General features: G+C 44.1%; 1 protein-coding gene across 2 annotated transcripts in view; it reads left to right on the forward strand.

The window, feature by feature from the left end:
- The window catches only part of ASTN2 (astrotactin 2), a 1,902,914-nt gene that overhangs the window by 292,953 nt on the left and 1,585,679 nt on the right, over positions 1 to 24,282 (forward strand). For both annotated transcript variants that reach the window (XM_033961675.1, XM_033961676.1), the window contains exon 2: positions 9,935 to 10,122. In XM_033961675.1, the coding sequence (XP_033817566.1) occupies positions 9,935 to 10,122 (188 nt within the window). The remainder of the gene's footprint in view (positions 1 to 9,934; positions 10,123 to 24,282) is intronic.

Genomic DNA, 24,282 nt, shown 5'->3' on the forward strand with positions numbered 1-24,282 from the left:
GAAGGTATGCACATGGATAAAGAGGAAAAGAAGAGAGAGGAAGGAGGTGCACATGGGTAAAGTGGAATGGCAGGAAATAGAGAGAGGAGATGCACATGGCTGGATTGGAAAATGAAGAGGGGAAAAGATGCATGTGGATAGAGGAGGGGAGGGGCATGAACTTGGACACAATGGAGGGAGGGAATAGAAAAGGCGAATTGGGCATGAGTGTGTGAGTGAAAGGAAGAAAAGAAGAAAGAGGAAAATTGTTGGGCATAGAGAGAGAGAGTAGAGTGAGGTAGAGATGTATGGGGAAGAGAAGGATGAGAGGGAGAAATGTTGGATATGGTCATGGAGAGGAAACAGTGGGACAGACTGAAAGGGATGCAAGGGGAAGAAATGTTGGACATAGTGGTTGAGGGAATGGAGGGTGTCATGGAGAGGGGTGATAGAAGGAGAAATGTTGGGCATGGGGCTGGTGGGCAGTGGTGAAAGAGGTTGCACATCAGTGGTGTATCTAGCATATGTGACACCCAGGGCCCATCATTTTTTGACACCCCTCCATCTGTATGAAAACATGATTTTTAGTAACAATCCACACGTCATACATGAATACCTAGGAAAAGGCAGCATCTTACATACTGCAGTGAGCAGTACATCAATAAACCCATTGTAAAACTAAACAAGCCAGACTAGTACAGATCAATCTTAACAGAAAACCATGTCTTTTTGAACACACAGAACACAGAAAACACCTTCGCCTAGTATGTAATCACAAACTAACCCCTCCCCCTTTTACAAAACTGTAATGTGGTTTTTAGCCACAGTGGTAACAGCTCAGATGCCAACGCTAAAAAACACTCTACAGTTTTGTAAATGGGGAGATAGAATAAAAATACGTAGACAAAGGTTAAACTGAAGCACCAAGAAGCTGGACTCTGCATACAATGCAACATCACAGAAACAGCGATGCATCGCACCTAAAGCAAAAAATAAATAAATAAATAGAATTTTTTTCTACCTTGTCTTCTCTGGTTTCTGCTTTCCTCATGTTTTTGTCACTCTATTCCTTTCATTCACTGTCTACCCTCTCTCTGCCCCTTCTATATGGCATCTTCTCTCTTTCTATTCCCGTTCTAGAAACTTTATGCATCCCGCTCCCATTTCTCCCTTCACCCCTATTAGTCTGGCATCCATCTTCTTCCCTTCCCTCCTCCAATGGTCTGGCATTTCTCCTCTCCTCTTCTTCCCTTCCCTCTCCCACACCCACATGGTCTGGCATTTCACTCTCTCCTCTCCCTTACCCCCACTTCCATCAGCATCTGTCCCCTTTCTCTCCCTCCAATCCAATTCCATGCAGTATCCTTCCTCCTTATGTTTCTTTCCCCGAAATTCCATCAGCATCTGCCCCTTTCTCTCCCTCCATCACGCTTCCATACCACCCTTACCCCCTTTCTCACCCTTCACCATGATTCCATACCACCCTGACTCCCTTTCTCTACCTCCAGCACGCTTCCATATCACCCTGACCCCCTTTATCACTCTTCACCATGATTCCATACCACCCTGACCCCCTTTCTCACCCTTCACCATATTTCCATACCACTCTGACCTCCCTTTCTCACCCTCCACACCCTTTCATAACACCTTGACCCCCTTTCTCTCCCTCCACCATGCTTCCATACCACCTTGCCCCCCTTTCTCACCCTTCATCATATTTCCATACCACCCTGACCCCCTTTCTCACCCTTCACCATGATTCCATACCACCCTGACTCCCCTTTCTCACACCCCACACCCTTCCATACCACCCTGCCCCCCTTTCTCACCCTTCACCATGTTTCCATACCACCCTAACCTCCCTTTCTCACCCTTCACACCCTTCCATAACACGCTGACCTCCTTTCTCTCCCTTCACCACCCTACTATGCTCCTTTCTTTCTCCATCCCATATCAGCAAGGTCCTGCGATGATTTCTTCTGCTCCAGATGGAAGAGATAAGTGACATCGGAAGGGGCTGGGCTGTCAGATGCAGGGAGTTGCGGCAAGACCCCGTGATGACTGCGGCTGCAGTTCTACCCTCCTCTGACGTCACTTACCTCTTCCAGACGGCGCAGTCATCGCGGGACCTTCATTCAATTCAGCACAGCTGCCGACTCCACTCTGTTATAAGTACAGCAGCCACGCTGGGGTGCCATTTGGAGCAGCGTGGGAGGTTCCAGATCTGGCCGACTGTGCACCCCCTTGGAGCGTACACCCGGGGCGGATCTCCCCCGCTTCCCGTTGGTACGCCACTGTTGCACATGATTCTCTTTCTCTCTCTCTCTCCACATGCAGCAAAGGAGGGAATGAGAGAAAGACAGATGGACAGTGAGAGGGGAAGACATGTTGCCAATAGGGGTGTAGGAGAGAGGAAGAAAAGTTGAACTCATGGAGGGACAGAGACAGATGTTAGATGCACAGTCAGAAGGAAGTGCAACCAGAGACTAATAAAATCACCAGACAACAAATGTAGGGAAAATTATTTTATTTTCAATTTAGTGATCGAAATTTGTCAGTTTTGAGAATTTATATGTGCTGCCTATATTTTTCACTATATTTGACTTTTTTGTAGCTGTGCCTGAGGTGACATTGCATTTTAAAGTCATCTGCCTTGACCTCTTTGAAAAAAATCTAAATATAAATGATAATTAACATTTTCTCTGTGTACAGTGTGCTTTGTGTTTTTTAATTTTGCAGTTACAGTTATGTATTGTTAATAAGATTATATTGTGGGTACTGTATATGAAAAATGAAAGAAATTGCATTCCAATTAGTACTATTATGGAGGTGAGGTCGGGGTGGAGCTTGGGCAGGTATGGGGCGGATCTTGGGTTGGGGTACTCGGTTGATATTTGTTAGACTTAGGGGGTACTTGGCTTGAAGAAGTTGAGAAACACTGATTTGGAGCAGTCTCTCTCAAACTTTTTTAGATCTAGCACACTAAATGGAGCAAATGTTTTTCATGGCACATTATAATTGAAATTATAAAATTGCAAAACCAACAAAAAATTAAATTTGAGAGTTATTTATTTAAAGTTTTTAAGCTATGAGTTATTGCAACAATGGTGAAACTAAAGTAGATAGAATAGAATTGCTAATCAGTGCAATGGAGGTGCTATCAGATACCTAGCTAAGGTAGTCAAAACATTATCTTGACATCCTGTGAGAATCCTGTTTTTTGAGTCCTGGCTGGAGCCAGTCAAGGACTTTTATGATACTGCAACTAGGCTATGCAAACTGTCCCCCCAATATTCACCTGGAAGCGGTCAACACTTTTTAAAATGCTGATCATCGAAGACTGCCACTGCAGTGGAAGCTGGGACAATGCAAGCAAGTATATTCTCTGTTCCTAAACCCATGAATGTTACCCTAGACTCAATTTGGGACTTGGTAATTACTCTGGGACAAACATTGTCACCACAAATTAAAGTACTAGAAGAGAAATATTTAGAACAAAGAAATGAAATAAATGGACTTAAACAGGAAAATATATCGATGAAAAATAATGTGGAAAAAATAGATAAAAAGATAACTGAAGTAACTCAAATCCAAACGACACTGATTAAGGACAATCTTAACCTTAGGAGAAAGGTGGAAATGATGGAAAATAATATGCGGTTGAATAACCTTAGATTTTTGAACTTCCCAAAGATTCCTTCTTTATCAGCAAAAGAAGTTTTGAAAAAGTACTTTTGTGAAGTTCTTAATGTTCCTAATGATGCCTTTCCTCCTTTTTCCAAAATATATTACTTGCCAACATCAAAAAATTTGGAAGAACAGCATCCACTAGAACAACAAGGACAGGGTGAACAAATGGACATAACATTATTATTGGAATCTTCAATGAGGGAGGTGGCTATTCCAGCTACCTTATTGGCTACGGTGGTTTTATCACCAGATAAAAATTGGATATTACAGTTTTATTTTAAGAATAGACATAAAGAATTTCTTGGACATAAAGTTCAAATATTTCCGGATGTGACAAGGGAATCTCAGAAACGAAGGAAGGAATTTTTGCTTCTGAAGCCTGGGGTCACTGCAATGGGGGCATCATTTCTTTTACGATACCCTTGCAAATGCATTGTAAAGTATAAATCTTGTAATTATATTTTCTTCGAACCCTCTCAGTTGACAGGATTTCTCTCCAGGAGGGGCCTTGAAGGGGATAAAGAAAATCTCAATGTATAAATTTACTCTTGGTCCATTCTCATCTGACCGCCTAATTGCAATTTGAATTTATTCTTTTTCTTTTAATAGTTTCTCACTCAGGAACATCTTGGATCTCAATTTTGGGACTTTAATTTTGATGAGTAAATAGTAATTTTGTCATATAGTCCTTACTTTATTTGTTTCATATTATGTTGACTCAATCATATTCTGTACAAGAAGTTTATTCTTGATAATATGTTCAAAATATAAATAAAGAAAAAAATTAAAAATGCTGATCATCGCCGGCTAAGTTATGCTCTGATATTCAATGTTGGGCCATGTTTGGGCACCAGCACTGAATATTAGGGCATCAATCTGGATGTCTGTGCCCCCCTAAAGCTTACATGGGCCCCACCAAATCGAGAGCTACATAAGAGTTATATGGCTCAGGCTAAATATCAGGCCAGCTGCCTACATAGTTATTTTTTCAAAATAAAATAATTTTAAAAAATCCTCCTGAACCCCCCTCCTACTGAATTTGCCCCCTTGCTGCTGTGAGAGGTTGCAGTGGCCATTGTAAAGATCCACTGCAAGGGGCATGAGTGAGGGGGCTGCACCTATGCCCCACAGTGGCCCCCTATTGGACCAAAAGGTACTTAAGTAGGCCTGTGGAGCCTACCTAGACAGTAGGGGTGTGGAGCTTCCAGAGGGCTTGGCATGGCCTGGAGGGAGGGCAAGAATTTTTTAAATTTTATTTTTTAAAAAAAACCTATTTGGGCCTTGGCCCGATATTCATCTAGGATCCGTATAAGATAAGCAAATGAATTTAGGACACCTCCAACTCATTCCCTTTACAAGTGAGTGGGAGTTAGGAGTTCAAAGCAGCCTAGAAAAAGTGGGGTTTTAGCTAGGGTTACCAGATGTCCGGAAAACCCCTGACATGTCTTCTTTTTAGAGGACTGTCTGGGTTTCCGGATGAACTTTCCAAAACCCGATAGTTTGTCTGGGTTTTGGAAAACTCCAATCTTTCAGCCACATCTGGAGGGCCTCTGAGCATATGTGGATGACATCACACACGTCCACACATTATCGGAGGCCCTCCAGACACGGCCCTTTGGAAAATAAAGACAAGGCTTTGTGGGGTCTGGGCTGGAGGCAGAATGGAGTGGGGCTGGGGGCGGAACAAGGTGGGTGCTGGGGTGGAATGGGACAGGGTCATGTGTCTGGGTTTCTCCATGGAAAAATCTGGTAACCCTACTTTTAGCTATAGAGCTAGTGTAGCTGTGGATACCCAGGTTTGGCAATAGCATGCATAATTTGCAGTATTCTGCATGACTAAGAGTCATGCCCATGCCCTGTCCATGATCTGCCCATGCATATGTCCCTCTTGCATTTGTGTACTAAACCACTTATGAGTGCCTTTCCACAGTGGCGTACCAAGGGGGGGGCGGAGGGGGAGGTCCGCCCCGGGTGCGAGCCCTGAGGGGGTGCTCCGGCGTCCGTTCCCCTCCCCCCGTCGTCTGGTTCTTCCTCACTGGCCTCCCCGCACCATTAAGAGTACCGAAGCAGCCTGCAGCAAGATCGCAATGTCAGCGATCTTGCGCTGCTTCATGCTGTCCTCCGCCGCGGTCCCGCCCCCTCCACTGACGTCAGAGGAGGGGGGCGTGTCCGCAGCGGAGGACAGCACAAGCAGCTCAAGTTCGCTGACATTGCGATCTTACTACAGGCTGCTTCTACTCTAAATGGTGCTGGGAGGCCAGAGGGGAAGAACCGGACGTCTGGATGGGGGTAGAAGGGGGGGGCGAGCGGTCCTTCAGGGTGGGGCGGGCAGGCAGGCCTTCATGAGGAGATGCAGGCCTTAAAGGGGGGGGACAAGCCTTCATGGGGGGAGACAGGCTTTTAGGGGGGGACAGGCAGGCAGGCCTTCAAGGGGGGGACAGGCAGGCAGGCCTTTAAGGGGGGGACAGGCCCTCAAGGGGGGGACAGGCCTTCAAGGAGGTTCAAGCCTTTGGGGGGGGTGCAGGCCTTCTGGGGGGTGCAGCCTTCGGGGGGTGCAGGCCTTCAAGGGGAGGTACAAGCCTTCAGGGGGAGATGCAGGCCTTAAATGGGGGGGACAAGCCTTCATGGGGGGAGACAGGCTTTCAGGGGAGGGACAGACAGGCAGGCCTTCAAGGGGGGACAGGCAGGCAGGCCTTTAAGGGGGGGACAGGGGGTGGGCCAGGCCTTCAAGGGAGTGCAGGCCTTCGGGGGGGTGCAGGCCTTCTGGGGGGTGCAGCCTTCGGGGGGGGGGGGTGCAGGCCTTCAAGGGGGGTGCAGGCCTTAAAGGGGGGCATGCCTTCATGGGGGGAGACAGGCTTTCGGGGGGGGACAGGCAGGCAGGCCTTTAAGGGGGGGACAGGCCTACAAGGGGGTGGGACAGGCTTTCAAGGGGGGGACAGGCCTTCAAGGGGGTGCAGGCCTTCGGGGGGGTACAGGCCTTCAAGGGGGGGACAGGCCTTTGGGGGGGACCCTGGTGTAGAAGTACACAGAGGGAAGGGGGTGTTCAAAGAGATGTGCATATGCCAGACTTTGGGGGGGAAGAAATAATGGGTCTGAAAATAGAGGAGAGGGAGAGAGATGATGGACCATGGGATTTAGGGAGGGAAGGAACAGAAAGGGAGAGAAATTGGACACAAGGGATGGTTTGAAGGAGGGATGGAGATACTGGATAGGAGAGTAATTGGGAAAAGAAAGGGAGAGATGGTGGGCCCTGGGGTGGTGGGGAAGGAGGGAGAGATGCCGGATGAAAGGGTAGTTAAGAAAAGGTGGATCTGTGGAGGGAGATAAAAAAAGGAAAGATACCAGACTTCCTGGGGAGGGAAGGGAAATGGAAAGGGAGGACAGAGATGGCAGATGGATGGTTAGCATGAAGAAAGAAGGAGACTCTGGCAAGCAAGTTATCAGAAGACAACCAGAGCCTGGGACCAACAAGATTTGAAAAATAACCAGACAACAAAAGGTAGAAAAATTAATTTTATTTTCTGTTTTGTGATTACAATATGTCAGATTTGAAATGTGTATCCTGCCAGAGCTGGTGTTAGACCGCAAACGTGAGCTAGGATTTAACAGAGAGAGGAAAAGCCCTTTTTGTTTCTTTATTTTATTTACACCACAGCGCCAGTGTGGTTAGAAGAGGCCAAAGGGGGTGAAAAAGCTATAAAACCCACCAGGATTTTTGAAAAATATCACCCAACTGGGCAGGAAAATCGAATCGAAAAACCAATTAAATAGGCTGAATCGAAATTTTTCTTCCTGAATCAGGCAGTTTGCGCTACTGTCTCAGACTTTAGGACCTGGGATTGGGGACAGATGGCATCCTCAGTACTTTATAATGCAAGTGAAATGAGGATTTGGTCAGACTTTTGAAGGGTCTGCAGAAGAAAAATATTGTATAGGCCGGGGACATGAGACAGCAGGAAATGGGAACTTTTCTTCCTTCTATTTTTGTAAATGGAAAGGCTGAGTATGTCAGAGAGTTCAGTTAAAATATGTGCTTTATAAAAAAATATAATAATGTGTTTTATAAAGTTTATAAGCATTGCTGGCCTACCCAGTGAGGTGTTCCTAGTGGTGGTGGTGGTGGCAGTGTGTCAATGTGTTGAGAGGAAGAGGTGGTCTGGGAAATTCTCCTGAGCAAACTCCGGGCCCATTTCCACCCCCCAGTTAGTCCACGCCACTCAACTGGTTCACACACTGAGTGGGTCTTTGGGTATTGTGCCTAGGTAGTTCTTTTGGGATCTCTTCCAGTGGTTTGTCAGTATCTCCTTGTGGTCCAAGGAAGGAAACTTTGTTAACCTTAGCATTGACCTTTTGTAACAGTGCTGCTTGTGTGGCATTAGGCTATCTAGTGATCGAAAGAAAAAAAAAACAGACCTTTGCACATTTTTGCACTATAGGTGGGTGTATGAGGAGATTCACATTTTCTGCACAGCTAAGTCTGTGTGAAGTTCCCTTGTGTTGTATTTGACATCTAGCAAGGTCTCTGTTTGGAAGGAAAGATCTAAGCTTAAAAATGAAGTGGCCAGAAGTTATGGTAAAAGCAGATAGCTTAGCTGGTTTTAAGAAAGATTTGGACAAATTCCTGGAGGAAAAGTCCATAGTCTGTTATTAAGACATGGGGAAGTGTCTGCTTGCCCTGGATCGGTAGCATGGAATGTTGCTACTCTTTGGGTTTTGACCAGGTACTAGTGACCTGGATTGGCTACCATGAGAATGGGCTACTGGGCATGATGGACCATTGGTCTGACCCAGTTAGGCTATTCTTATGTTATGTTCTCATCTGTAGGGGCCTTTGGTTTCACTTATTATTTTAATGTATTTTTTTTCTGGGAACTTATCAATGTTTTTTATAATGGGAACAAAAATGGAAGAAAATTAATGTGTGTGGAATGAGGGGGGGGTAACTAATTTCTTCAGCTAAATAATTAAATCCACCTCAACCAGACATAGGAGAACTCGCACATCATTCACACACCCTCCAACCAAAAACGTCAAAAGAAAAAAACTGTTCGACAACCTCCTAACACTCGACCCCCAACTCTACAACCTATTGACCTCGACCACAGACTACAAAACCTTCAAAAAAGAAATAAAAACCCTTCTATTCAAAAAACACATAAAACCGAACTAACACAATCAGAACTGTCCCAAGCATCACCTGCAACTACTCCATATGTACTTCTGATGTCATGACAATTCAGACATAATTTATGTTATGTTATGTTTGGAATAATGGTTACATATATGAGGTTCAATAAAAGAATATTTTCACTCCCTGTTTCTATTCTGAACATTTATACTGTTTCATGGTTATTACAAAAAATATTTTTTACATGGAGGGTGGGTGTGGGGGTGTCAAAAAATGATGGGCCCCGGGTGCCACATACCCTAGGTACGTCACTGCCTTTCCAGAACTAGACATTTTACACATGTAAATGCTACTTTTCTCTACATTTAAGCGCTTAAAGGGGCGCCTAGCTATAGAATTGCCCTCCACCTCTTCAAAACCGATTGCATACAATGAATTTTGATGGCAAATAACTCTTGATAGCATTGTTATAGGGACACAGATATTTCAAAAGGACGATACCTGCTTCAGTTAAATTGCAATTTCCTTTTTCCCCACTGAGTACAAATAGGATGAAATCCAGTAAGTGGAAACAATAACGGATTGGGTTATTAAAGTTCTGTAGCAATTGGCATAAAGTGCATTTTAGTTGTCATAAGGTACATATTTAGCAAAAGGAATTATGCTTACATGAAGCATCAGTACGTGACTTGTTATCTTCTGAATCATTGTTCTCTTGTTCTTGTGTTCTGTATACATTCTCAATTCTGATTTATCTGAAAGTGAGAACAAAGCAGTAGAAGAAAAGCTGGAATCATAGTGCAGCAATAACATACTTGCAGAAAAAGAACACCTTCGACAGATATAGCAACTTGATGGAGATTGGTAGGAGTAGCACTGGTAATGAGCATAGGCAACTTGCTGCACGCTGATGTTAGATTTGAAAGGACGCAGCAAGGGGTCCACAGTAAATACTCGTCTTTTAAGTCACTTGTGCCATGCACAGTGGTACTCATCTTTCACGCCACCGACATTCCTGCTGAATTTTGATCATTTCCTTTATCCATTCTGAGCTTCACAGCACACAGAAAGCCTCTGGCAGGGAATGTAGTTTTTAGTCTTCCTAGCATTTCTCTGTTGTGTTTTTTTTTCTTCTAGAGATGTCTGGGACTGTTGCAGATATCTCCTTGGTTCACTGGAAGCAGCAGTGGCTGCAGAATGGGACACTGTATTTCCACGTATCCATGAGCAGTGCTGAGCAGCTGTCAAGGACCACACCCCCAAGTTTACGAGAGCCCTCGGAGATTGTGGAAGAACAGATGCATATCCTCCATATTTCTGTTATGGTGAGTACAGATCCTTCCAAAAATCAGCCACTTGAGATCTTTTGGGGGCAATGCTCAAAAGTCCTTTACCTGGTTAAAAAGATGCTGGATATTGTTCACCTCTAATCTGACTGAAAGCATGCACAGAATTTCAGAACATGTGCTATTATCTGGCTTAAGGAGAGGCAGTCCCCAAGCATGCTTTGGATGGGATTAGAAAATACATATATTTTATTTCGAATTACATACACCCTATTTCCTAGGCAAATCTTACCCCCCCAAAAGTGAGATGAAAAGTCCATGTGATACAGTGTCCCCAGAGAAGGAGGGAGAGAGTGCTACAAACTTTGCACCTGAATGAGCTTTTCCTAATTTTCACCATCTATGATCATTCAAAATGGGTAGTAGCTAGGAAATTGCTGCTGAAAGGTCAAATGGTGATTATATGTGGGGAATATAAAACAGGAGAACCAAATACACAAACTCAAAGACGTGAAGCTAGGAGTGGAAATGCCCTAAAAAAAAATGGTGGACTCAATTTATTTCTAAAATGTCCTTTTATTTATTCAAAAACTCAATGGCTCAAAAGCTCAATGACTCAACATATACATGTTTTGGCCAAACTGGCCTGCCTCAGGAGTCTTATCAGTCTTCAACAGAATATATCCACTAATGTGCTGGATGCCAGGTCACTAATATATGACTAAGGGCTCCTTTTACAAAGGTTTGCTAGCGTTTTTAGCGCACGCACCGGATTAGTGCGTGCTACCTGAAAAACTACCACCTGCTCAAGAGGAGGCGGTAGTGGCTAGCGCGCGTGGCAATGTAGCAAGCATTATTCTGCGCGTTAAGGCCCTAACGCACCTTTGTAAAAGTGATCAAATAAAATGGCGAAAGTCACAGGAGCCGAAATAGTCCTAAGGCCTAGAGTGGTGGTGCAATTACCCTGGGCTTCTAAGCCAAAGAAAGCTCCCAACCCTACCTGAAGCTACAGTTGGTTCACATGGCTATACCTAAAGTTCATCACGGTTCCCTGCACTAAGTGCTATTCTATAAATGGTGCCTAATTTTGAGTGTCGTTTATAGAACAGCACTGAGCATTTTTGGGGGGGCCCCAATTTTTAGAGGCTATTTACAGAATTAAGTCCATGGTAAGTACTGAATATATCTGAATGTTTAAAATGCTATATAAGGAGGTGCTGAAAGGTTCTCAGCCCAACCAATCAACTTCCAAAGCCTTTCACCCCCTCACAACCCTTTTACAAATCTGCACGGCAAAAGCCCTGAAGCCCTTTAAATCTCTATGGGCTTTGGGATAGTTGCCGCAGTGGCAACCGCTAGCACAGCTTTGTAAAAAAAATGGGGGAGGGTGTAAATTCTGAACATTTTTTTGCCATTATAGCTGAAAAGAGTGTTATCTTATTTCATTAAGTACCAATTTGCAGAAACTGAGCACTGATTGAACTATTTCCACGTCATTCTCTTCTTGGGTGGGCTGAGAACTTTTCAACACTCCTTCATAAACAGTGTTTTGTTATTTAAAAAAGCTGGCTTTGGAACTTCAATATTGACCCTTTATTGGGGTTTTGTTGTTTTTTTGGGGGGGGGGAAGAGTTGCATTTTAAAAATAATTTTGGAGCAATTTGAGCACAGGATAACTTAGAAAATTTGTAGAAGAAAAAGTCTTTTTGCTAAAAAGGATTGCCTCACTGTTGGGAAAGCTGCAGGTAACTGTTTTATTTTATTCTTTTTAAAACATACACCAGTTGAGAAATACAGCAATGATATATATAATCAGACCTGGTAAAATGTTATTAATTTTACAGGAATCAATTTACCTTAAATAGTACTGGTTTATGTTAATAATCTAACCTATTTAGATTCTGAAATGCAAAACTTGATTTCTGGCACTCTGAATACATAAGGTTATACCTGTGTTTTGTTGTTTGGTTTTTTGTTTTTTTTTAATTCTGTTTTTGCCATTATTTATAATGCTCCTTGCAATTAAAAAACAGCAATATGAACTTTTTTTCATTATATGTTACACAGTAAATGATAATGAACTCAGAGACAAAAAAACCTGAGGGTAATAGGCACTAGAGAAAGTAGGTCTTAAGGAGATGAAGTATTAGTGGATAGTTCCTGAGGATGTGTTCGATTGAACTTACGAGTAAGAAAGGAGTTTATAACACTGAAAATACACTAACAGTAAAAGGTCCAAAAGTAGGAGGTAGCTTGTTTGGTGTGTTGGATGTAAAGATTAGGATGAGATTTAGGGCAGCGACAGGCAAGAGCAGATGGGTGATGGGGAAGAAGGGCCATGAATACAAATAAAAATGAAGACTAGAAGTTTAACTGTTGTTTGCTTGTTCAGGAGCCAATGCAATAAGCAGAGTGAGTTATTTGAAAATGGGGAGGACAATGGGAAAGAACATGCGCGTCAGAGTTCTGGATTGTTTGAATAGCGAAAATCAACAATGAAACCACTAAGAAAGCCAAAGTGAGGGGAAAATTGGCATATAGAAGAAGAGGGAAAGCTTGAAAGTAAAAGAGGTGTAGATTTTGTAGATATTATTCTTTTTCACCTAATACCATGCGCTGTCGCGCAAATCTCCAATGCACTCTTACAAGACAGTTTATAGAGGTTAACCCGGATCTCAAGTGCTCACAGCCATAGTATTGAGATAATTTTCAAAGTCAATGGCCGATACCGTGAGCTATCATTGATCCATATATATTCTCTATGTCTGTATTACGTGCATTTTATTCATCTATTAAATTATTGTAGTATTTCTCTTAAATTAATTATAAATATAAAAATATGTAAATTCTTTCTTTTGCTTTTCCATATATCATAAATTCACTTAGCTTTATTTTTTTTCCTTTTTTTTCCTTTTTTATATTTCGCCTGTCATTTGTTTCTCCTTTTCTATGTTATTTTCTTTCCTCCATTTCTCTTCTATGTTATTTTCTTTCCTCCATTTCTCTACGGAAGATCTCCGTTTCGCACCCAAGCTTTACCACGGGGCTTCTTCAGGAAAACGACAACTTTCACTATAGAAAAAGCATACTTCATTAAAATTCACCTTATAATATGGGGTTCAAACTTCACTCCCACCCCTTTACTTCTTTGCGCTAAACTAGGTGGATAGTGAGTTTCACAATAGTAGATTGAGTGGAAGATATTATTCTTTTGACAAACTGGGATGGACGTTTGAGATGCCCACACTGATCAAGACCAATGGTCCAAGGCTTTAATAGGCATATGCATTCATTTGAAATGACACAAGAAATGTCAATATTTCCCTTGTTGTTTTATGTCATTTTTAACCTGAAATGACAGGAACAAATCCCCAGAAATTTAGGGGGGGGGGTTTCCCGTGATGTCAATAGTGCACACTGTTTTGGAACAGTGAACACTATGGGCTCCTTTTACTAAGGCGTGTTAGGGCTTTAACGCATGGAATAGCGCGCGCTAAATTGCCACACACGGTAGACCTTAATGCTAGCATTGAGCTGGCGTTATTCTAGAAGTGTACCGCGGGGTGTAGCACACGATAATTTTGTGCGTGCGCTAAAAACGCTAGCTAACCATAGTACTTTGTACTAGTACTCACTACAAGGGGATGCTGAAAAGATCCCAGCCCAACCAAAAAGAGAATGACATGAATATGGTTCTATCAATGATCTGAAATAAATGGCAAAACATAGAATTTTGTTTCTGCAAATTGGCACGTAACAAAATAAGAACACTCTTTTTAGCTACAGTGGCAAAATAACACTCAGAGTTTAGGAAACTGGGTTGTTGGGCTGAGAACTTCCCTCGTATTTTGAAATAATACTCATTGTAGCAAATTTGTGCTGGCTATTTTGAAATGATGAGCACTATTGCAAGGCAGTGTGAATGACAACATTGCTCAAAATAATAATAAAATAAATAAATAAAACATAGCGAAACAAAATTCCAATAATGACATGGCAAAATAAACAAAATGGAAATTTATGTCCCTCATACCCGTGGAGGGGCATAATAAAAAAAAGACGCCTGTCCCCTTTTGGCCTAAGGCCTTAAACGCTGAAAGTAGAAGCAGGGAAAATGTCCATTATAAAAAAAAAACCAACGTCCAAAAGGAGGCTTTTTTTGATAATGGCCTGCCTCTAGGTTCAACTGTTTAAACGCTCAGACCACCACTACATATAAACTTACACCATATTATCAACCTAAAAAAAGCCTAAGTCCCAAACGCCCAAAACAAGGGCTTTTAGACGAAGGAGGAGCCAGTCCTTCACCTAAAATCTGAATTCTGTAACCGGTGTCTGTCAAAAAGAACACTGGTTACAGAATCCCCCCTCCCCCACAATGATCCGGGCAGGAGAGAGCCCAAGCCCTCCTGCCCCGCAGCACCCCAAACCCCCGACTTGATCGGGGCAAGAGGGATCCCAAGCCCTCTTGCCCCAGCGACAGGGCAAGATGGAGCCCAAGGCCTCTAGTCCAGGCGACTGCCCAACCCCTGACTACGATCGGGGCAAGAGGAAGCCCAAGCCCTCTTGCCCTGGTGACTGCCCCCCTCCCCCCGCTAATTATGATGAGGCCAGGAGAGAGGCCAAGCCCTCCTGGCCACGCAACCACCCCCTACAAGATCGGGCAGAAGGAAACCCAAACCCTCCTGCCCAGGCGAACCCCCCACCCCCACTAAAATACGGGCAGGAGGGATTCCAGGCCCTTCTGCCCTCGACGCATCCCCTCCCATGAATGCCCACCGAACCCCCGATTGTCCCCCCCACTGACCTCCTTGACCCACCCCCACCCCAGTCCCCCTCCTTGTACCTTAAAATCATTGGACAGATGGGTGCCAAGTCCGTTCGTCCAGCAGGCCAGCCATCCCAGAAATGGCTGGCCTTAGGGCCTGATTGGCCCAGATGGCTCAAACCCCACCCACATTTGGGGCCTGAGGCACCTGGGCCAACTGGAATAGGTCCAGTAGCCATAGGCCCCTCCTGTGGGCAGGGCCTGAGGCACATGTGCCCATCCTACTTTACATAAATATAAAAATCACCTTTTCATGATATTGACAGGAATAGGGGTTCAACTGATTACTCATAATTGGAAAAACCATGATAGGATTAATTTTACTTTTTGGTGGGTAACTGTGTGAAAGGATGATGGCGGAGCATTGGGGGATAATAAGTCCTTTAATGATGTATGGAGTCCATTGACTAATTTTATTGCATTATAATTAGGGTTATGTTTTTTTTTCTTTTTTCATTATAGTCCTTGCACATCCAGGGAGGGGTGGGGGAGGGGAAAACGTATTTTTAGGAGTTAAATTATTTCATTATATAAGTTAAATCATATTTTATCCCAGGACAAGCAGGCAGCATATTCTTGACTGATGGGTGACGGCACCGACGGAGCCCCGGTACGGACAATTTTAGAGTGATTGCACTCTAAGAACTTGGAAAGTTCTGGCATGCCGCACCGCGCACGCGCGAGTGCCTTCCCACCCGACAGAGGCGCGCGGTCCCCAGTTTCTTAGTTTCCGCGGAGCTAAGAAGACGCGTTTTTCAACGGCTGTTGAAATTTTTTTCTGACTTGCCTTCCCGCTCGCGTAAACCTTTTTGACTTTTTTGTCTTTTTCCCTTTCTTTAATTTTTGTAAAAAAAAAAAAAAAACTTCTTTTTTTTTTTTCATCAAATTTGGTTTTTCCCCGGCGGGGCCTTCTGCCACCATCGAGGCCTCGGCCTTCGATTTGGCTGAAGCCGTTTTTACGTTCATGCCCCCTCAGCCAGGGTTTAAAAAGTGCCAGCGGTGTGCTCGGCCTATATCTCTCACGGACCCACACAACTGGTGCCTTCAGTGTTTGGGTCCTGAGCATCAGGCCTCCACCTGCACCCGCTGTGCCACACTTAAAAAACGAACCCTGAAAAATCGCCAAATACAACAGCGATTATTGTTCGGTGCCGAGATGTCCGATCCCGTTCCATCGACTCCGGCTTCGGCACCAGTTCAGTCGGCACCCTCTTCTTCGACGCCGCGCAACACCGCACCGGCGTCCCAGCATTCAGGTAAGCCGGCTAAGAAGCCTTCCCCGCTGGAGCGTCCTCCGGTCTCGAGTGCAGTGAGCCCAATCCTGCCGACTGTGAGGCGCCAGCGGAAGCGCTCCGCCCCTATTGAGGTGAGTCCCTCGACATCGGGCTCCTCATCTCCGGGGCGTCGAGCGGCACCGCAGGTACCGCAGAAGAAAAAGGCGGTACCGGTGCCATCCCTTGATGACCGTATTGCGGCCATTCTTCAGGTGCAGCTCAAGGAGCAATTACAACAGCTCCTTCCAGCTATCCTGACACCGAACCTTCCGGTCCGCACTGAGCCGGTACCGATAGTGGAACAGCCTGTGCTGTCTGCATCCACTCCTTCGGTACCGCTTCACTCGACCTCATTGGTATCGATGCCAGTCCTCGCACCGGAGCCGAGAGCTCAGCATCAGTCGGTGCAGACTTCGGCACCGGTGCCACCGATTACATCACCGGGCTCGGTATCGATGAGGTCGGGTAAGTCGGTGCGCAAAACCCGGCACGTAGAACCATCTACTCCAGAGTCTCGGGACTGTTCTTCCCATGTCAGGGATCCTGATCTGTGGGGAGATTCAGAGGAACCCTTTCTCTCTAAAGGGGAATGTTCCTCAGATGAGGAGGATTCTGCTGTACCTGACCCGTCCTCTAGGCATGACACTTCATCTTTCTCCAGTTTTTTGAAAGATATGTGTGACTCTTTGTCTATTCCTTTGGAGGCTGAGTCCAAAAAGTCTAAAGCTTTTTTGGATGCCCTTGACTTTGACCAGCCTCCAAAGGAATTTTTGAAGCTCCCTCTTCACGACATCTTGAGGGAGACTTTCTACAAGAATTTGGAGACTCCCTTAACGGTTCCAGGGGCCCCACGTAAATTAGACTCTTTATACAAAGTAATTCCCATTCCTGGGTTCGACAAACCTCAACTTCCACACGAATCTTTACTTGTCGAATCTACCCTTAAAAAATCTTCAGGAGCCAGTGTATATGCTTCTGTACCTCCTGGCAGAGAGGGTAAAGCCATGGATAAATTTGGTAAGAGGCTCTACCAAAATGCAATGTTGGCAAATAGAGCTGGGAATTATGCTTTTCATTTTTCTTTCTACCTTAAACATCTCCTTACCACCATGGCTTCATTTGAGAAGTACCTTCCTCAACGTAAGCAACAATCCTTTCACCATTGCTTGTCGTCTCTGTTTCAACTGCGTAAGTTCATGGTTAGGTCCATTTATGACACCTTCGAACTTACATCCAGAGCGACAGCAATGTCTGTGGCAATGCGTCGCCTGGCCTGGCTTCGGGTGTCCGAACTTGATGTTAACCATCAAGATCGGTTAGCCAACGCCCCGTGCCTAGGGGATGAGCTCTTTGGGGAATCCATGGACTCGACCACTCAAAAGCTCTCTGCTCATGAGACACGCTGGGATACACTACTTAAAAATAAGAAAAAGCCTCTTCCAGCAAGGCCTTTTAGGCAACAGTCGGCCTATCAACGCCGCTTCACAGCTCGCCCATTACCAGCAGCTGCCCAGCAACCCAGGCGTCAACGGCAGCAACAACGCCAGCCTCCCAGACAACAGCAACAGCAGCAACCTGTGAAGCCACCTCCACAGCAGAATACACAGCCCTTTTGACTTAATTCTCCAAAGTATAGCCAGTACTCCTATATCTGCTCTCCTGCCTCAACCTATAGGAGGTCGTCTTTCTCTGTTCCTCAGCCGGTGGGAAGTTATCACTTCGGACCAATGGGTCCTCAACATCATCCGCCACGGCTACTCTCTCAACTTTCAGACTCTTCCGCCCCAAAGCCTGCCAAAAGAGTCTGCTTTGAACAGTCCTCAATCTGCCCTCCTTATTCAAGAAGTTCAATCCCTCCTCCTTCTGAACGCTATAGAAGAAGTTCCTCTAGATCAAAAGGGGCAGGGATTCTACTCCCGTTATTTTCTAGTCCCCAAAAAAACGGGAGATCTCAGACCAATCCTAGATCTTCGCGATCTCAACAAACATCTGGTAAAGGAAAAATTCAAGATGCTTTCTCTAGCCATCCTTTATCCTCTTCTCAATCAAGACGACTGGCTATGCTCCCTCGATCTCAAAGAGGCATACACTCACATACCGATCAATATAACCTCCAGACGGTATCTCCGCTTTATGATCAATCATAGTCATTTCCAATACAAGGTGCTGCCCTTCGGTCTTGCTTCCTCTCCAAGGGTGTTCACCAAATGTCTTATTGTGGTAGCTGCATTTCTACGCTCTCACCACCTTCAGGTATTCCCTTACCTGGACGACTGGTTAATCAAGGCCACATCCGCTCAAGCAGTACTCCTGGCCACCAACCAAACCATCCTATTTCTCTAACTATTGGGATTCGAGATCAATCTACCCAAGTCTCATCTCATCCCCACTCAAAGACTTCAATTTATTGGAGCGATACTGGACACACTCCTCATGAGAGCATTCCTGCCATCCAACCGTCTTCAGACTCTGCAGTCTCTATGTCAGCACGTACTTCCACAACATTCCATCTCGGCCAAGCAAATGATGATACTCTTGGGTCACATGGCATCCACAGTCCATGTCACACCCCTCGCACATCTTCACTTACGCACTCCTCAATGGACCCTTGCTACTCAGTGGTCCCAAGCGACGGATCCTTGCTCACGACACATATCTGTGACATCATCTCTTCGTCAGTCTCTACAATGGTGGTTGGTATCCTCAAATCTATCCAGAGGTCTTCTGTTCCATCTACCTCCTCATCAACTGGTCATCACCACCGACGCCTCTCCTTATGCATGGGGAGCTCATTTGAACGAGTTTCAAACTCAAGGTCTTTGGACAGCCCAGGAAAAGAAGCATCACATCAATTTCCTGGAACTCAGAGCGATGTTTTATGCTCTCAAGGCCTTCCAACATCTTCTCTTTCCTCAGGTCCTCCTGCTGTGCACAGACAATCAAGTTGCGATGTACTACATCAACAAGCAGGGAGGGACGGGCTCTCGAAACTTGTGCCAGGAAGCCCAGAAGATCTGGACTTGGGCCATAAATCATCATCTCTTCCTGAAAGCTATCTACATTCAGGGAGAAAACAATTCTTTAGCGGACAAACTCAGCAGAATTCTCCAGCCTCACGAGTGGACACTCGATCCTTTCACTCTACAGTCTATCTTCGCTCAATGGGGCACCCCTCAGATAGACCTCTTTGCAGCTCCTCACAATCACCAGCTGCCCCTATTCTGCTCCAGACTCTACTCTCCTCACCGTCTGGCAGCGGATGCATTTCTCCTCGACTGGTCAAATCGGTTCCTGTACGCTTTCCCTCCTCTGCCTCTCATGTTGAGAACCTTGTTCAAGCTCAAGAGGGAACGAGCCACCATGATTCTGATTGCTCCGAGGTGGCCCAGGCAACATTGGTTCTCCCTTCTACTTCAACTCAGTTCCAGGGAACCTTTTCTTCTTCCTCTGTTTCCTTCTCTGCTTACACAGCATCAGGAGACCCTTCTACATCCCAACCTCCAGTCTCTGCACCTGACAGCTTGGTATCTCTCGGGCTGACCTCTCATGATACTCGTTTATCTCAGCCTGTTCGTTCCATTCTAGATGCCTCCAGGAAACCAGCCACTCTGCAATGTTACCATCAGAAGTGGACAAGATTTTCTGCCTGGTGTCTTCTTCATCATCTTGATCCAACTTCTCTGGCAGTGGAGACATTGTTGGATTATTTGCTTTCTTTGTCTGACTCTGGCCTTAAGTCTTCTTCCATCAGAGTCCACCTCAGTGCCATTGCTGCTTTTCATGAGCCGGTCCATGGAAAACTTCTATCAGCTCATCCCCTGGTGTCCAGGTTCATGCGGGGTCTTTTCAATGTGAAACCACCTCTTAAAGCCCCTCCTGTTATCTGGGATCTCAATGTGGTTCTTTCCGCCTTAATGAAGCCTCCATTTGAACCTTTGGCTACCTCTCCTTTCAAGTTTCTCACTTGGAAGGTACTTTTCCTTATTGCTCTTACCTCTGCCAGGAGGGTCAGTGAGCTACATGCACTGGTTTCAGATCCACCTTTTACGGTTTTTCATCATGACAAGGTGGTTCTGCGTACACATCCAAAGTTTCTCCCTAAGGTTGTCTCTGAATTCCATCTCAACCAATCCATTGTTCTGCCTGTCTTCTTTCCGAAACCTCATTCTCATTCTGGGGAACAGGCTCTTCATACTTTGGATTGTAAGAGGGCTCTAGCTTACTATCTAGAGCGTACGAAACCCCACAGATCAGTTCCCCAACTCTTTCTGTCCTTTGATCCAAACAAATTGGGACGTCCTGTTTCTAAGCGTACGTTGTCTAATTGGCTAGCAGCGTGTATTTCATTCTGTTATGCTCAGACCGGACTGACACTGGAAGGTTCTGTCACGGCCCATAGAGTCCGAGCAATGGCAGCATCTGTAGCTTTCCTCCGTTCCACTCCTATTGAGGAAATCTGCAAGGCTGCTACTTGGTCCTCAGTTCATACTTTTACATCTCATTATTGTCTGGATGCATTCTCCAGACGGGATGGACACTTCGGCCAGTCTGTTTTGCAAAATTTATTTTCCTAATGGCCAACCTTCCCTCCATCCCTCTTTTTGTTAGTTTGGAGGTCACCCATCAGTCAAGAATATGCTGCCTGCTTGTCCTGGGATAAAGCACAGTTACTTACCGTAACAGGTGTTATCCAGGGACAGCAGGCAGATATTCTTGCGTCCCTCCCACCTCCCCGGGTTGGCTTCTTAGCTGGCTTATCTTAACTGGGGACCGCGCGCCTCTGTCGGGCGGGAAGGCACTCGCGCGTGCGCGGTGCGGCATGCCAGAACTTTCCAAGTTCTTAGAGTGCAATCACTCTAAAATTGTCCGTACCGGGGCTCCGTCGGTGCCGTCACCCATCAGTCAAGAATATCTGCCTGCTGTCCCTGGATAACACCTGTTACGGTAAGTAACTGTGCTTTCAGAAAAAGGCTCGCCATTCTATTCTGGCATTTAAGCCATTTGGCATACATGATTTCAATCTGAAGACCCATTTCTGCTCACATTGTCTCAGGAAGGTTTTGAAGTCTCCTCCTTTCTTGGATGGATGTAGTTGTTCTATAATCCAACATCGCATCTCTGTGAAAGTATGATTTAATTCTAGACAGTGTTGCACCATAGGTGCCTCCATTTTTCTACAGCCCAGGCAGGATCTGTGGTCAATGACACGTGTTTTGAACAGACGAGAAGTCTGTCCTATGTATAGTTTATTGCAAGGGCATTGAATCGCATAAATTACTCCACTTGAATCACAAGTGGTATGTGTTTTTAATTTATATATTTTGCTGTCTATTGGATTTGTAAAACAATCGCATTCTACAGTAATCTGACATATAGTACAGTGCCACATTGATAGTGACCTCCCCTCCCCTCTCTGTTTAATACTCTAAGGGGGCCCAAAGCCCCTCTACTAGTTGGATAGATCATTTCTTGCAAGTTCTTATTTCTTGAATATGCTGTCAATACCTGAATCTCTCTGAAACAGGGATGAACCAATAAATAGTTCCAATATTTCTTAATGACACTCCCAAATTTTCTTGCTTGTTGGGAATGCCGTAAAACACAGACCAACTGATCATTCTCTGGTTCTGGTTCAGTGTATGTCAGTAACTGTTCCCTATGGTTGTACAATGCTCTGGTATAAGGTGTTTTAATGCACCTCTCAGGATACCCTCGCTCTGCTAGTTTCCTGCCTAGAATGTGTGCTTGCTCTTTAAATTCATGTTTAGTCAAACATAATCTACGGTAGCGAAGGAACTGCGAATTAGGCAAGCTCTCCTTCAAATGTTGGGGATGAGAGCTTGAAAATTCTAAGAAAGTGTTTCTATCGGTCTCTTTACGATGCACTGATGTGTGAAATATTCCATCTTTAATCTCAATTCGTACATCCAAAAATGAAATACAATGTGTGTCAAATGACATCGTAAACTTAATCGTAGGTAGACAGATATTCAAGAATGCAACAAACATTTGCAAATCCACTAAAGAGTCTTCCCAGATGATAAAAATGTTGTCTATATAACGACACCACAGGGCTGTCTTAGGGAAATATGTAGAATTGTAAACAAATCTTTCCTCGAAATCTGCCATGAAGAGATTTGCTAAAGAGGGAGCACATGTAGCTCCCATCGCAGTGCCATACAATTGTTGGTAAAAAATGTCTTGAAACATAAAATAATTCTTTTTGAGAGAGACTGTTAATAATTAAATCAGAAATTCTGTTGGTACTTGGTGGGGATGTATATGATGATTCAAGTAATCTTCCATAATCTGTATAACTGAATCCTGAGGGATATTAGTATATAGTGACTGGATATCTAACGTCACCAAAATAGTATTAGTGGTAGGATAATATTGAGATAATAAACTTAAAAAATGGGTAGTGTCTTGGATAAAAGATCTTGTCAATGGAACCAACGGCTTCAAAAAGATATCTATATATTGATTTACTCATTCAAATAATGATCCGCACGCTGACACAATTGGGCGACCTGGTGGAGAAGAAAGACTTTTATGGATTTTAGGTAATGTATAAAAGAAAGGGATATTAAGGTATAATGGGGTCAAAAATTTTAATTCATTTTGAGTTACAAACCCTAATTTATGCCCCTGCATCACAATATCCAGTATTACCTTCCTTAATGTCATCGTCGGATCGTCTTTCAAAGGAATATATACTAGTTTATCCGATAGTTGACCCAAAATCTCAGATACATATTTATCCCAATCTAAAATCGCTACCGCTCCTCCCTTGTCAGCTCTTCTTATAACTATTTGTTTGTTTGATTGTAATGCGAAAATAGCTTTACGTTCATCCCTCGTGGTATTCCATGTATATACAAATTTCTCAGTCTCTATCTGTTCTACTTCCCTCAGCACAAGATCTCTATAAAGTTGTAGAGCGGGGTCGGGAGGACCTATTGGAATCCATGTGGACTTCTGCTTCACTACAGAATGATCAAAAACTTCATTATGTTCTAAAGAAAAATGCAGCCGTAATTGTAACTTACGAAAAAATTTCTCCAAATCCACTCAATTGAAAGGGGTCTGAGACTCTGGAACAAAAGTTAAACCCTTAGATAAAATGTTCAATTCAGCTTCAGAGGGAGTATATCTAGATAAATTTACCACTATTGGTTGTTTAGTTGTTGTGATCGTGTGTTGGGCCGATTTCCACTCTGATAACGACCTCTCGTTCTTCTTTGGCTTCTGCGTCTGCCCTGGTTTCCTCTTTCTAAAAAATAACCACTATCGCTTGCTGAGGATGAATTCGAGGAAAGAAGAAACCGTACTGGTAGTTTATTTGGCTCCTCTACTCCATCAGTGGTCGTCTTCATCCAGCCATATACATAACCTTCTGAGTAATCCCTTTCGTCCCTTTTGAATTTTTTAATTTTTTGTAACTTCAAGTCTGCTCTTACCCTTTCTAATTTAGAATCTAAAGAAGATTTTTGAAGTTCAAAATCTGCCTCTAATTTCATATTTTGTAGTACAGATTCTATTTGTATTTGTTCTTCGTTAATTTTTACTTGAGCGGTCCGAATGATCAGGACCATCAGATCTAAGGAACAACGATTCAAAATCCTGTTCCATTGTGATACAAATTTTTCATCCTCATTATATAAGCGAGGAGCTTTCTGCATTCTTAGCCCTCTGGGTATTATTTCTCTCTTACAATAGTCCACCAGGGAGGCACTATGAAGTTCTTGTTTGATCAATCCTTTCTGCAGGTTAAATAAATTATCCCATAGGGAAACGTTAGGAGTTACAGAATCACCTGAAAAAAGGCAGGGTGCCTGTAATGTAGATTGCCATTCATTTTCTGTAAAGCCCAATCCAGTTTGCCAGGCCGTAGCCATTTCTTAATGTTTGTCAAAATATGACAAAAAAATCAAAATAATAGCAAATGGAATATAATAAATCACCACATAAACGTATTCCAAAAATCCCATTGCCTTAGAGGAATAGAGAGAGATAAGTTCAGGAAAAAGAAAAATATCTTTAAGCAAATGGAGAAAAGACCTCAGTTTCTTCCAGGGAAAATTTCACCTGGAGGAC

This window comes from Geotrypetes seraphini, chromosome 10 (assembly GCF_902459505.1).
Source record: "Geotrypetes seraphini chromosome 10, aGeoSer1.1, whole genome shotgun sequence".
NCBI classification, from domain to species: domain Eukaryota; kingdom Metazoa; phylum Chordata; class Amphibia; order Gymnophiona; family Dermophiidae; genus Geotrypetes; species Geotrypetes seraphini.